General features: G+C 50.3%; 1 protein-coding gene across 1 annotated transcript; it reads left to right on the top strand.

Moving 5' to 3' along the window:
* Nucleotides 1–2,341: 2,341 nt before the first annotated feature.
* Nucleotides 2,342–3,262, top strand: LOC141206892 (olfactory receptor 5V1-like). Its single transcript, XM_073664261.1, has one exon. The coding sequence runs from the start codon at nt 2,342–2,344 to the stop codon at nt 3,260–3,262; it is 921 nt and encodes a 306-aa protein (XP_073520362.1).
* The last annotated feature ends 11,498 nt before the right edge of the window (nt 3,263–14,760 follow it).

Genomic DNA, 14,760 nt, shown 5'->3' with positions numbered 1-14,760 from the left:
TTGCACCTAATTATCATAGGTCGGGACTTTTGTTTGTTCTGGGACCTGTGGGGGAAGGGGACAGGGCTTAGTTGCTCGGATAAGAAACGGGGTGGCCCTAAAGAAGTATCACCACACCCAGAGTCGAACGAGTTTCCCTTCTGTGTCCTTGTGGGGGATGAAGAGGTAGTGTCTCCTGAGGCCGATATTCCTGAGCTAGGAGTGACTTGCGAAAATTTTGGGTCCGCCCAACATAGGGACCTAACTCTAAGAGAAGCATTTAACAATGTAATCGTCATAAATGGTATAGGACAGGAGACGGGGGCTGACATCAGGGTTCCCTATTTTATGTTGAGTGGGGAATTATACCGGGTTACGAAAGTAAGGGGGAAGCTAGTGGAACAGTTATTGGTACCAGGACCCTATAGACGGAGGGTGTTGGACATGGTCCATTCACATGTCTTAGGTGGCCATCTGGGGGTGGAGAAAACTCAAGAACGGATCATGCAGAGGTTCTATTGGGAAATCTTAAAGTATTGCAGGTCCTGTCCCACATGCCAGCTAACTGCCCTCACCTCCCACTTTCGAAGTCCCCTAGTACCATTACCCATCATAGAAGTGCCGTTTGAGAGAATTGCCATGGAATTGGTCGGTCCCCTGGTTAAGTCTGCTCAAGGGCATCAATATATATTGGTCATCCTGGACTATGCTACGCGGTACCCTGAAGCTGTTCCTCTGAGAAACTCCTTGGCGAAAAGTATAGCCCGCGAGTTGGTCCACATATTTTCTTGGACAGGATTACCGAGCGAAATTCTGACAGCTCAAAGAACACCCTTTATAAGTAAGGTGATGAGGGAAAGGTGTAAGGCCCTGCAAATTACACAACTAAAGACGTCAGTATACCATCCCCAGACAGATGGCTTTGTGGAAAGGAATGCTTGGCCATCAAGTGGGCGGTGGACCCTTTACGTTACTATCTGTTAGGGCGAAAATGCAAATTAGTATCAGACCATGCCCCACTCAGGTGGATGAGGGAGAAAAAGAGACAAATTGCTAGGGTCACCTTCTGGTTTTTAGCCCTACAGGATTTCAGCTTCCATGTGGAACAGAGAGCCAGGAAGCTACATGCCAATGCCCTCTCAAGAATCCCTTGTCTAGTAGTAGAAGGTGCCAAACCCCACGGCTTTATGCAGAGGGGGAGGTATGTAAGGCAGCTACCGGACATATAGTTGATGGGAGGTATGTATCACAGAGATGGCTGTCATCTGTGATGTAATACTGGAGTGTTGCTCTAGTGCACATTGCACTAACAGGATTGTTTGGTACATCTGGGTCAGGTTTTACAGGCGGCCTGAAGAGATGGGCGGGTCTGGCTGCCCACATACCTCACCTCTGGGTGTGATTAAGAGGTTAAAATGGAGTCTGTTGTTTGACACATGTTCTCTCTGTGTGGTGGGAAAAGGCCTGTGTGATATCCGGACTGAGCGAGTGTACTGGACGCTATCCAGCCTGGACTGAACTAACCTGAGACTTTGTCTAAAGGACTGTTTTCTTAGCTTTGCTTGCACTGAAGGCTGTTTATTTTTCCTTTTGCTTGTGGATGGTTTATGAAAGCAATAAACTGACATGGAGGTTTAAACGGAAACGCCTCCTGTTTTGCCTCCCGACGCACCCAAGTGAGCAGCACCCCCTACAGGGGGTATTTGAGGATTGGAATGAAAGGGGTTGTCTGGTTAAAATAAATGGTCACCTAATTGTAGGATAGCTGACAACTTTCTGATCGAGGGGAAACTTTTGTCCCAGTTACAAGTTGGCTCAGCAGGTTGGACGCCCGACTGCTGCTCCATTCAGGAATTCCAGGAATGGAGCACAGGTCGCACATGTGCACTGCTGATCAGTGGGGGTTCGAGTGGTCAGATCCTCACTGATCAATAAGAAAAGTGCATAGGTAATAACATGTTTTAACCGGTCAACCCTTTAAGAAATACTGGTATACACCTGAGAGATACAGAGAGTAGCCCAACATTGAATGATATTTGCCGCAGAAATGTGTCTTGCGGGTCTTCATTGGTTAAAATTAAACTGCAAAATCCTGCACAGTAAACAAGCGCGACAATGAGCGTCCTGAGACCCCGTACATTATTTATGGATGTGCGGAGCTGAGGTTTGGGCTTCTGTGGTTATAGCTCCTGGGAAAACCGATGTTATAACATGAAGGACACTGTTAGCTGTTACTATCAGCAATATTATATCTGAGCAGATATGTTCACCCATTGGGTTCATAGATTCCATCAACTTCTCCTAATGTTTCTTTGTTGTCATCAATGTTAATAAAATATTTTGAAAGAATCACACCGGAGAAATGAAGAACCAAACATCAATAACCAGCGTTCTTCTCATGAGTCTGTCAGATAATCAGAGGACCATCCATGTCCTCTTCACCGTCTTTCTCCTCGTCTACCTGATGACCGTCTTCACCAACGTTCTGATCATCCTCCTAGTAGTTACTTGCTCTTCTCTTCACACACCCATGTATTTCTTTCTTGGAAACTTGGCATTCTTGGACATGTCCTACTCATCGGTGACTGCTCCGAGGATGCTCTTTGGCCTCACCACCCGATATTGGTCCATCTCCCTCCCAGACTGCATAGCACAAGTGTTCTTTGTCATCTATTTTGGTTGCTCTGAGGCTTTCTTGTTGTCCTCCATGTCTTACGATCGTTATGTTGCCATCTGCCACCCCCTCCATTACTCCCAGGTCATGTCCTGGAGCAAGTGCTCTCAGATAGTGTCTTTGAGTTGGTCGTCTGCTTTGCTTCCCTCGATGCTCTATACTTTATGTTTAATAAGGTTGACGTTCTGTGGTCCCAACTTCATCCAGAATTTCATTTGTGATCTGCCCAATTTGTTCCAGATCTCCTGTACTGATATTTCCATCAATCTCCTAGTCCTAATAATTGTTGGCTGTTTTCTTGGCATCATAGCTTTTGGTACCACATTTTACTCCTATGTTAGAATATTTAGGACAGTGCGAATGATTCGCACCAGTGGCGGAAAACGTAAAGCTTTCTCTACCTGTACGTCTCATCTGACTGTGGTTTTCATTTTTTACGCATCAGTAACTTTCACCTACTTTGTCCCTAATACGAGTAATCTTCTTACATTGAACCGAGTGGTCACTGTGATATATACACTAATCACCCCCCTACTGAACCCCCTAATCTACAGCCTACGAAGCAGAGACCTGAAGGCGGCACTGCAGAGAGCGGTCCATGTGCACTGATTCCAGGCAGCGGCACGAGGAGATGCAGATGTTTCCTGCTGACGATTTATCATAGACATACTGTATAGTCAAGAAAAATCTGTAACTGCATTTTGAGGGCGTATGAGTGTAATGTGGCACATGGCGGTATCCGTGGGCCGGGTATTCGTCTATTGTGCCCTAACAGGTTACATGAAAGTCGGGGTCCTAGATGGGTGTGTGGACTTGTGAGGCGAGAGCCTTACGTCTGTGCAGGTGGCATGTAACCGGTGTTGATGGTTTGCCAGGAATAGATGTTGAACAGATCAATGAGGGAGACCACCCAGCCAACAATAAACTTATTTTTACTGAAGAATAACTTGGTGTGAACTATATACAGCAGATAGTAGGCATTTATCTTCAAGGATGTTTCTTTAACAACAAGCGACATCATCACACACATTTCCTTCTTTCTTGGAAACACTCCATCTTCCTTGGTTGCTTCCTCTACTCAACCAGCACACTAACCCGAAAGCTTCTGTTTTCCTCTGTGGGGACCGCACAGGTCGAGGTGTAACGCTATTGCTACTCTCAGATCCTAGCTGACTAATGAGGACTCTACAGACTGGGGTTCTTCGATACGACTCCTCAATAGCACTTCCGAAGTCCAGTCCACAAGAAACATAGACTCCATCCTGTAGCAAAGCGTCCTTTAATTTCTCCGTAGGAGAGGATGTGTCCCAATATGGCGAATACTTGGCTTTCTTTACTATAGACGATTAGTAGCTACAATGCTATATGTATTCTCTTCCTCTTGCTTCCCTTTACTTTCGCCTTGTGTTACCTCTCTGCCCGAGGACTCTGTACCGTCCTGCTAGGCTTCCTGCCCCAGGTCCCGATATTCTTTCCATCACTCTCTTTGTCCCGATTCTAGACTGCTGCTCTCTTCTCTTCTCTGCTATCTCTTCTCTTACAGGCTCTTACTATCTGTTCCAGTAGGTCCTCTCTTGCCACAGGGATACCTACTCCATACGGTTATGCCGAGTAATCAGATCAGAGGTATATTCTAACTGCAAGCTAGGCCCTGTCTGTCTTCCTAACTGGAAACTGTGTCTGTCCCTTCAACTTATTCCCTCCCACTCAGGGCTAGTCCCAAACATTAACTCTCACTATCCCTACTGTCAAACTACACACATTATCAACATCATTAACACAAGCCACAATTCACCTGATACATCACAGTTCACATTACGCATTACAACAATTTACATATTCTTCAGAGGAGAGCGTAGGCAATCTGTCCATCTCCTTACATGAGCATTAATCTGGTTTGATCACTTCTCGCTTACCATTTTGGCACAAACCCTTTGATACCTATGCATAGGATAGGTGATCCTGTTGAACATTGGAGAGTGCCACAGATTCCAACTACAATGTCCCATGAGCACATCTGCTCTATTTATTGTCTACGGGACTGTCATGGAATATATGTGGCTCTCACCAGCAGTCCCATAACAATGAATGGAGCAGTGGTGGTTGACTGTCACTCCATTCAGATACATCGCTGAACCCTGTTCTTGGTATCGGTAGGACCCCCAGCATTCAGCAAGTTGTCACCTATCCAATGTGCAGGTTATATCTTGATATCTAGGTACAAATCTCTAAAAGGCACCCATAGTGGGGGCCCAAATTAGTTTGCCCCCATCTTTCCTCTTTATTAACAGATGAGGTTTGATACCTTGTTCACAATGTCAATAGATAAGAAATGCACAACCTATAGCCTAGGGGCCACAAGCGATCCCAAATGCCTCCACCAGCTATAGAGACACGGAAATGCTTGGATATGTCCAGTGGCTGCTTAGATGTAGTTTATAAGAGGAGGGGCACACATGTTAGGAGCGGGGACAGGAAAGTACTAGTGGTGTCTCCTTATCTGATTCCCCTATAATGTAAGAAAATGAGGTTCCTTGACCCCGACATGGCCCTCCAGAAAGACTTTGAGTTAGTGAGGAGCCGGCTGGGCATGGAGCTTTCTCCATTGTAGTTTATGAGAATTATGAAGTCCTAGGCTGTTACCACAACACTCAAAATTTACAATGGAGAGAGCTACATGGGTGCATGGTCTCTTCTTGTTTGGAGTGCTGATGGATGGAGAAGAGGACCCCCATTGTCTTGCACCTTTCAGACATTTAAGGCATATACAGTACAGACCAAAAGTTTGGACACACCTTCTCATTTAAAGGTTTTTCTGTATTTTCATGACTATGAAAATTGTACATTCACACTGAAGGCATCAAAACTATGAATTACCACATGTGGAATTATATACTTAACAAAAAAGTGTGAAACAACTGAAAATATGTCTTACATTCTAGGTTCTTCACAGTAGCCACCTTTTGTTTTGATGACTGCTTTGCGCACTCTTGGCATTCTCTTGATGAGCTTCAAGAGGTAGTCACCGGAAATGGTCTTCCAACAATCTTGAAGGAGTTCCCAGAGATGCTTAGCACTTGTTGGCCCTTTTGCCTTCACTCTACGGTCCAGCTCACCCCAAACCATCTCGATTGGGTTCAGGTCTGGTGACGGTGGAGGCCAGGTCATCTGGCGTAGCCCCCCATCACTCTCCTTCTTGGTCAAATAGCCCTTACACAGCCTGGAGGTGTGTTTGGGGTCATTGTCCTGTTGAAAAATAAATGATGGTCCAACTAAACGCAAACCGGATGGAATAGCATGCCGCTGCAAGATGCTGTGGTAGCCATGCTGATTCAGTATGCCTTCAATTTTGAATAAATCCCCAACAGTGTCACAAGCAAAGCCCCCCCACACCATCACACCTCCTCCTCCATGCTTCACGGTGGGAACCAGGCATGTAGAGTACATCGTAAACAATGACTCTCAATTTTCAATCTTGATGTTGATACAGGGCAGCTCCCAGTCCAATTTGAGAAGCGTCACAATGAAGAACAAATGGTAAGTTGAAATCAGGATATCCGAAGATGGGTGGTTTTATCAGGTAGTCTACTAGTTCTTCCAATACCTCCTGGTGGTCTGCTGTCCAGAGAATGGGCTGTTGGGACGAAACGGCGTTGTTTCTTTTAAGCCTGGTCCTACCGCTTTCTTCTTTTTCTCCGTGGGTGTTGCTGACTCTGACGTCCCCCCCAAGAGGAAGTATAGCGGGGCGACAATCCTGGAGAAGTTCCGAACGTATGTACGATAGTAGGAGAGGAATCCTAAGATCTGCCTCAACTCCCCGACAGTAGAGGGCCGCTTGTCTTTTAAGGCCAGAACCTGAGTGATTTCTGCTGGGTCCATGGTATATCCTTCTCCGAACACAATTTTCCCTAGAAATCGGACATGCCTTTTGAACAGTTCACACTTCTTTGGGGTCAATATAACTCCATGTTGTTGATACCGCTGTAATATGGTCCTCACGTGTTCAACATACTCCCGGAAGGTTTTGCTGTGTACCACATTGTCATCCAAGTACGGCTGGCAGATATCGTTCCTCAATCCTTCCAAACAGGTCTCCATGCTCCTCTGAAATTCTGCTGGAGCTGAACTGAGCCCAAACGGCATGCAGATCTATGACGCGCCCCCTGGGCCGTGGGGTACTCAGTAGCTGGGTCGGTCAATGCTGGGGGATGTCACAGTGGCAGTGACCCGGTCTGTCACCCAGGGCGGTCAATAAAAGGGGAAAAGAAAAAGGGGAATAAAGTTTTTAAAGATAATCTTCGTGACGCCACCTGTGGTATACAGTGCAGATCCTCTGGAGCTGGTGGTGACGCAGCAGAGTTGGTTCAGCTCTCCACAGGCAGAGCTAAGCCCCAGGGCAGGAAAAAGTGATGTTATGAGGTAGATGTTGCTGGTGCTGTGTAGTGCAGGGCTGGTGATGGCGCAGCAATAATTCTAGGACACAGTGGGGTGCTGTCTTCAGATTTTACTCACAGTTAATGTGTCATCCTGGCCTGGATGCCACAAGTATATTAAAGCTGTGTCTGAGAGCAGGGGGGAGGTTCTCTGGTCAGGGGAACATTAGCATGCAATGCCTCCTGTCTCAGGCCAGTAGGGGGAGCAGGCTGCCCCTATAAAAGCTGGTACTGGGGGCAGGGTTAGAGAGAGCTGGACGACCTGTCTCAGGATTCAGGTCCCAGAGCAGAGAGGGACAGTTGTATTGCACCTAAGAGGAAGTGTGGCAGTAGGAGAGCCACAAGCCACAAGCCAGAGACAAGAGGCGAAGAGAGCCTGTCTTGGCAGATAGAGGACTTCATTTACCAGACTTTGGTGTCTGAGGCTGGGAGGATTCCACATCCCCCAGCAGAGAACCAGTCCGCAAGGGACTGTATATTCCTTGGCCTAAGAAGCCTGGAGGCCCTGCCACAACAGAAGGGACCAGCAAAGCCGTACAAGGCTGGAAGCAGAAAGGAACCCACGTCGCAGGTCATACAGGCGAGAATACACGGAAAGCTCGGAAACGTGGGCTGTTACCCTATAACAAGGAGATAGCCAGAAGGAGCACAGAAAGCACGGTAGGCCTACACCCTCACCCTGACCAGGGCCAATTTCCCCGTTGCTCTCAGACATCCAGGTCCCCTCCTAGCCGGGACTGTTTGTGGGTCAATTTACCTGTTCTAGTAAAGACCCTGGACTGCAACCTGTTGTCTGCATGCTCCTTGCTCCTCCAGCACTATCAGCACTGGGACTCTCACTACCATCACTCCCAGCATCCATTATTCTGCCCTGGGGCCGCACTCTTCCCGTGGGGAGTCACACTACCCTAGCTGCACACCTCATCAGCCCCAGCGGTCTGCATGAAGCGGCGGTTCCTAATAACCGCAATCCACGGGTGGCGTAGTCGGACATAATCATCAGCACATAATGGACTACCACTGGCCTGACCACCCTGAGCCACGGAACCGGGTTGCCACTACTACCCCCACCGTTTCCCTATTGCCCGGATCCGAGTGCCCCACGGCCCAGGGGGCGAGTCAGCTTTGGCGTAGTCGGCAGGATTGCAACCAACCCGCCACAAACGGGTATTGCGTGCCTAGAAAAGACTTTGCACTTACCTGAAAAGAGGTTTCCCGCCGTCCGGAGCCATTTCCCGCCATTTCCAGCCGTCTCCCGCCATCTTCCATCGGTTCCCGCCATCTTCAGCCATTTTCCCGCCATCGGACGCCATCTTCAGGACTCCGCGCGGGAAGAAGAGGGGCGTGGATGTCCAAACCGCGCGAGATCCAAAGCTCCGCCCCACGCACCGACGCTGCGCAAGGTCCTGGAACGGAGAGAGAGCGACGCTGACGTCACCAGGACGCGACACAAGGTCCTCGTCCAGAGCAGCAGCAGCGGAGCCGCGGCCTACAGAAAAGGATCGTCGGAAGGTAGGCCACGCTTAACTAGGGGGGAGGAAGATGTCGGACACGGAGGCGCCCACTACCACCAACGCAGCTGCAGCAGCGGTGATGCCCTTTTCCCTGCCCTACATCCCTGGAGCGGCCTGGCTGCCCAAGTACTCAGGGGAGCCCCATGCCCTAACTGACTTTAAGGAAAGGCTGTACAGTTTGTTCCAGGTTTACCCCCTGACAGAGGAACAGAAGGTCAGCATATTGACAGGGCAGTTAACTGGCGCAGCCCAAAGGGAGGTAAAATCATGGCCCACTGAGGAGAAAAGGACCATGAAGGGTATTCTGGCCCGGCTGCGGGGTACCTTTGACACACGTATCTCCGCTGAGATTAAAATGAGGTTCTATGGATGTAAGCAGCGGGCACAGGACAGCATCAGAGATTATGCCCTTAATCTGCAGGAAACCTTGAGGGCTATTCAACAAACTGACCCTGGCAGTGTGCAGGAAACCGATAAGCTGCTAACAGAACAATTCATAGAAGGTCTGCTGTCTAGCGCCCACAGGGCCCAACTGTGCCTCATGTTCTTTCAGAACCCCGACCTGACCTTTGCCCAATTTAAGGACAGGGCCATAAGGGTGCTTCGTGAATCCGCAACCAGTGGCGCTATAAACCCCCGGCGCCCTGCTATCACCTACCACCAGGAGGCGGCGCCCTCCTCTATGGACTCTGTGGGGGCTGATGCACAGGCCCTGAATCAAGCCCCGTCGAAAGACCTGCACCACCAAGTCAAGGTGCTGACAAGGAGCGTCGCGGCGTTGACCAGGACCGTTCAGCCCGGACATATTTCCAGGTACTGTAATTTAAACGGGTCCAACCTGGGGCAGAGGGCCAACCCCTAGGCATAAGATCACCAGGCCCTTATAATTGGTGTGATAAGTACGTTGGGGGGCGCCCGGTTTTACCCGTGATGCTGGACGGTATCCTCATGAGCGCCTTGCTGGATACTGGGTCTCAAGTAACCACTATCCCTTATGTACTTTTTAAGCAGTATTGGACTGATGCTGATATCACATGGTATCCAGACAGTAACTTGAGCATCATCGCCAGTAATGGCTTACCCTTGCCGCAGATGGGGTTCAAGGAGATGACCATTAAAATTGGTAAAGTTGAGCTACCGGCACAGGGAGTGATTATTGTGGACATTGACCGTCGTGAAAGTCACCCTAAAATAACTGTGGGTACTAACGTAATTGAAAATTGTCTTTCAGAGGTAATTGTAATTCTACAACAGGTGGCGGTGAATGCTAGTTCCAGCCAACAGAGAGTCCTCAACAAAGAGATAAAAGCCCTGATGAGACGGCAGCAGGTAGAATTGTCTGGTGGTGAGATCGGTAGCGTAAGACTGAGTGACCCATTCCCCATTTCCATGCCTCCCAAAAGTGAAATGATGATCTGGTGTCGGACTGCAATCGGGTTGAGAGGTAGAGACTACCAAGCCATGGTAGAACCCGTGTACTCAGACAGCAGGCCCACCATTTTGACTGCCCGGGGGGTGGTTGATGTCCGTCATGGGAGGGTGCCCGTCCGCATCCTCAACATTGGGGAGAGGGAAGTACACTTACCCAGGTACGCTACACTTGCCAAACTGTTTGTTGTCGAACACAAAGCTATCAGGGCCGTGGAACCCTTGCCTCCATCTCCTCAGGCGGAGGGTAATGGCTCCCAGAAACAAAAGGAGGACTGGTGCCAGAAATTCCACGTGGGTGCTGACTCCACTCCCCTGCACCAAAAACAAGGAGTCTACCGGGTGGTACAGGAGTACGAGAGAGTCTTTAGTAAGCACCCGCTAGACTTCGGCAGAGTAAAAGGGATAGAACACCACATCCCCACAGGGAGCCACCCACCAATAAAAGAGAGACACAGGCCTGTACCCCCTGCACATTATCAGAATGCAAAGGGCATGCTAAGAGAAATGAAAGAAGCTGGGGTCATTAGAGATAGCTGTAGCCCCTGGGCAGCCCCCTTGGTTCTGGTGAAAAAGAAAGACGGCACCATGAGAATGTGCGTGGACTATAGACAAATCAACCGTATCACCCACAAAGACGCATATCCGCTGCCTAGAATAGAGGAGTCTTTAGCCGCACTAAAATCAGCTAACTTCTTTTCTACTTTGGACCTTACTAGCGGGTACTGGCAGGTTCCTGTAGCAGAGGCTGACAAGGAGAAGACCGCCTTCACCACCCCGATGGGACTGAGCGAATTCAACTGTATGCCTTTCAGGCTCTGCAACGCACCAGGGACCTTCCAGAGGCTGATGGAATGCTGTCTAGGGCACCGAAACTTCGAGACGGTCCTCCTTTACCTGGACGACGTGATCGTCTATTCGAAGACCTACGAGGACCATCTCAAACACCTGGCTGAGTTGTTCGAAGCCCTGGCAGGCTATGGCCTGAAGGTGAAACCATCGAAGTGTCACCTGCTGAAACCAAAGGTCCAGTACCTAGGGCACGTGGTAAGTGCGGAAGGAGTAGCTCCCGACCCTGACAAGGTCACGGCAATCAAGAGCTGGCCAAGCCCCTCGAACATCAAAGAGGTGAGACAGTTTCTCGGGTTGGTAGGCTACTACCGAAGGTTCATCCCTGGGTTCACTAAGATGGCAGCTCCTATGCAGGACCTCCTGATCGGACAGTCTAAGTCCAGAAGTCAAAAGCCACCCTTCAAGTGGGATAAACCGGAATAGGAGTCCTTCCGCCAGCTAAAGATGGCCCTCACGGGGGATGAGGTCCTGGCCTACCCTGATTATGGCCAGCCTTTCATTCTCCACACAGACGCCAGTAATGTGGGACTGGGAGCCGTACTGTCCCAAAACCAACAGGGCAGAGAATGGGTGATCGCATACGCCAGCCGGAAGCTGAGGCCCACCGAGAGGAACCCGGAGAATTACAGCTCCTTCAAGCTAGAATTCTTGGCGGTGGTGTGGGCCATGACAGAACGCTTCAAGCATTACCTGGCCTCTGCCAAGTTCACCGTGTACACGGACAACAACCCGTTGACACACCTGGACAATGCAAGACTGGGTGCCCTAGAACAGCGTTGGATGGCCCGTCTCTCCAACTATGACTTCGTGATCAAGTACCGGGCCGGCAAAACCAATGCCAACGCTGACGCCCTATCGAGGGTGCCTCACTTACCTGAAGGTGACGAAGACCCAGAAGAGCTGGAGGAGGTAGAACTCTCGCGTTTCACCGGTATGGAGCCGCTCAATACTCCCACCGCGTGAAGGAGGAGGATCTAACAACCGTGATGATCAATCCCCTACCTCACCACAGCTGGGCCGAGACCCAAGATAGTGACCCTGCCATCCGCCTGGTGAAAGATCTGCTGGCCCAGGAGGACGCCCGCATGGATCCGGATGCCCCAGAGGAAGCCAAGCAGCTATGGAAAGAGAAGAGCAAGCTGTTCCTCTATGAAGGCAAGCTGTGCAGAAGGATTGTCAACCACCGGACGCACGAGCTGACCTGGCAAGTCGTGGTCCCAAGGCGGGATGCAGCTATGGTCCTGGGGGCTTACCATGACAGAGCGGGGCACTTCGGTTGGAAGAAACTGGAGTTCCTGCTAAGAGGAAGGTTCTTTTGGGTCGGCATGAGAGGAGCTGTAGAAAAATGGTGCAGAGACTGTGGCCCTTGTCACCTAAGGAGGAAGGACCGCACCAGCCAGAAGACACCCTTGAGGCCCATCGTCACCACGCAGCCTCTTGAGCTGGTAGCTCTGGACCAAGTCAAATTGGCTACAAGCCGGTCAGGATACAACTATGCCCTGACAATCGTGGACCACTATTCCCGTTTTCTAGTGGTGGTCCCGGTAAAAGACTTGACAGCCCAAACGGCGGCCAGAGCCTTCCAGCAATACTTCTGCCGTCCACACGGGTATCCGGAACAAGTCCTGACAGACCAGGGTCCAGCGTTCGAGGCTGAAATCTTCCAAGAGTTCTGCAACCTCTATGGCTGTAAGAAAATTCGGACAACGCCTTACCACCCACAAACCAACGGGATGTGTGAGAAGATGAACAATATAGTTATTGATCTCCTGAAGACGTTGCCCCTGGAGGAACGCAGCCTGTGGCCAGAAAAACTGCTGGACCTGATAGACTTATACAATCATATCCCGGTGAATGCTACCACCTGCACCCCGGCTTACCTGATGCGAGCCAGACCAGGTAAGCTGCCCGTAGACCTGGAGATGGGAGTCCTAACACCTGAGGACACCTCCCCGGATGCAGACTGGGATACGGAAAGGCAACTGCAGTACAAGAAGGTACAGGAGAGTGTGGAGAAGAGCCTGGCCCAGGTGAGAGAGAGGCAAGAAAAACTCTTCAACCAACACGCCCCTGCTGGTCCCCTAGAACCTGGTGAGCAAGTCCTGAAGCGGAAGAGAAGGCTACATAAGTTGGACGACCAGTGGGAAAGGGAACCCTACACCGTACTGCAGTCTGATCACGACAACCCGAAGGTGTGCGTGATCACCAAGGACGGAGGAGAAACCACTAGCACCGTCTCCAGAGACCATCTCAAAAGATGCCCCGAGCAACTCCGTAGTGCAGAAGAAGATCAGAGTGACCTTGAACCCGCAGAGGATAAGGAAGAAATGATCAGCACCGTTCTCGGAGAGTTCCCTCAGTCCTGGACTCGCATAAATGATGCCATAGTGGTACCCGTCCTGCATTTCCTGCAACCGGCACAGCAACAACCAACACCAGAGCCGGAAGGTGAAGAGGAGCAAGCAGTTCCAGAGGCAGAAGAGCCTGTACCAGCAGCCCCGGAGAGTCAACCCTCTGCTGACAGTGAGCCTGCCATGCCTGTGGTAAGCCAAAGGACCCGCAGACAGCTGCCTGCCCTACCTGTACACCCAGCTGGTAGCTGTACCCCTAACGCTAGTGGGGAAAGCCAGGTCAGTCCACCACCAGACAGTGGGTTAAGGAGGTCAACCAGGAGCACAAAGGGGCAGATACCCGCTCGCTGGAGAATATAGAGTGTACTAAAATTGTAAATAATCCTGTTGCCAAATGTTGAAATGTTTGCCAAGTTACGTGCATGTTTGGTAATTCTGTGTTTCAGTTTCTTGCAGCTACCGTAAGGACTCAAAGGTTATGGACTTTTTATAACCGGGACCTTGTATGGACTGCGTTCGGAGCCTAACCCAGGAATGAACTAAGACTGTGAAGGACTTGGGGTAGGACAGACCCCCACCTGGTTAAGGCTCCCCGTTGTGCTGGTGATATGGACACCCGGTCACAGGCCACACTGTGACCTTAAGAACTCAATCTGTGCGTCGTCTGTCTGTTATTGTTTTATGGTTATGCATATTGTCTTTGTTTACTGTTTAGTCCCGGAGTACTAAATTTTACTAGGGGGGAATGTGTCACCCTGGCCTGGATGCCACAAGTATATTAAAGCTGTGTCTGAGAGCAAGGGGGAGGTTCTCTGGTCAGGGGAACATTAGCATGCAATGCCTCCTGTCTCAGGCCAGTAGGGGGAGCAGGCTGCCCCTATAAAAGCTGGTACTGGGGGCAGGGTTAGAGAGAGCTGGACGACCTGTCTCAGGATTCAGGTCCCAGAGCAGAGAGGGACAGTTGTATTGCACCTAAGAGGAAGTGTGGCAGTAGGAGAGCCACAAGCCAGAGACAAGAGGCGAAGAGAGCCTGTCTTGGCAGATAGAGGACTTCATATACCAGACTTTGGTGTCTGAGGCTGGGAGGATTCCACATCCCCCAGCAGATAACCAGTTCACAGGGGACTGTAAATTCCTTGGCCTAAGAAGCCTGGAGGCCCTGCCACAACAGAAGGGACCAGCAAAGCCGTACAAGGCTGGGAGCAGAAAGGAACCCACGTCGCAGGCCATACAGGCGAGAATGCACGGAAAGCTCGGAAACGTGGGCTGTTACCCTATCAGGAGGAGATAGCCAGAAGGAGCACAGAAAGCACGGTAGGCCTACACCCTCACCCTGACCAGGGCCAATTTCCCCGTTGCTCTCAGACATCCAGGTCCCCTCCTAGCCGGGACTGTTTGTGGGTCAATTTACCTGTTCTAGTAAAGACCCTGGACTGCAACCTGTTGTCTGCGTGCTCCTTGCTCCTCCAGCACTATCAGCACTGGGACTCTCACTACCATCACTCCCAACATCCATTATACTGCCCTGG

The sequence above is a fragment of the Phyllobates terribilis genome, unplaced genomic scaffold (assembly GCF_046119375.1).
Source record: "Phyllobates terribilis strain yellow unplaced genomic scaffold, ASM4611937v1 Scaffold_143__1_contigs__length_4665640, whole genome shotgun sequence".
Classification (NCBI taxonomy): domain Eukaryota; kingdom Metazoa; phylum Chordata; class Amphibia; order Anura; family Dendrobatidae; genus Phyllobates; species Phyllobates terribilis.
This window is presented reverse-complemented; position numbering and strand designations above follow the sequence as displayed.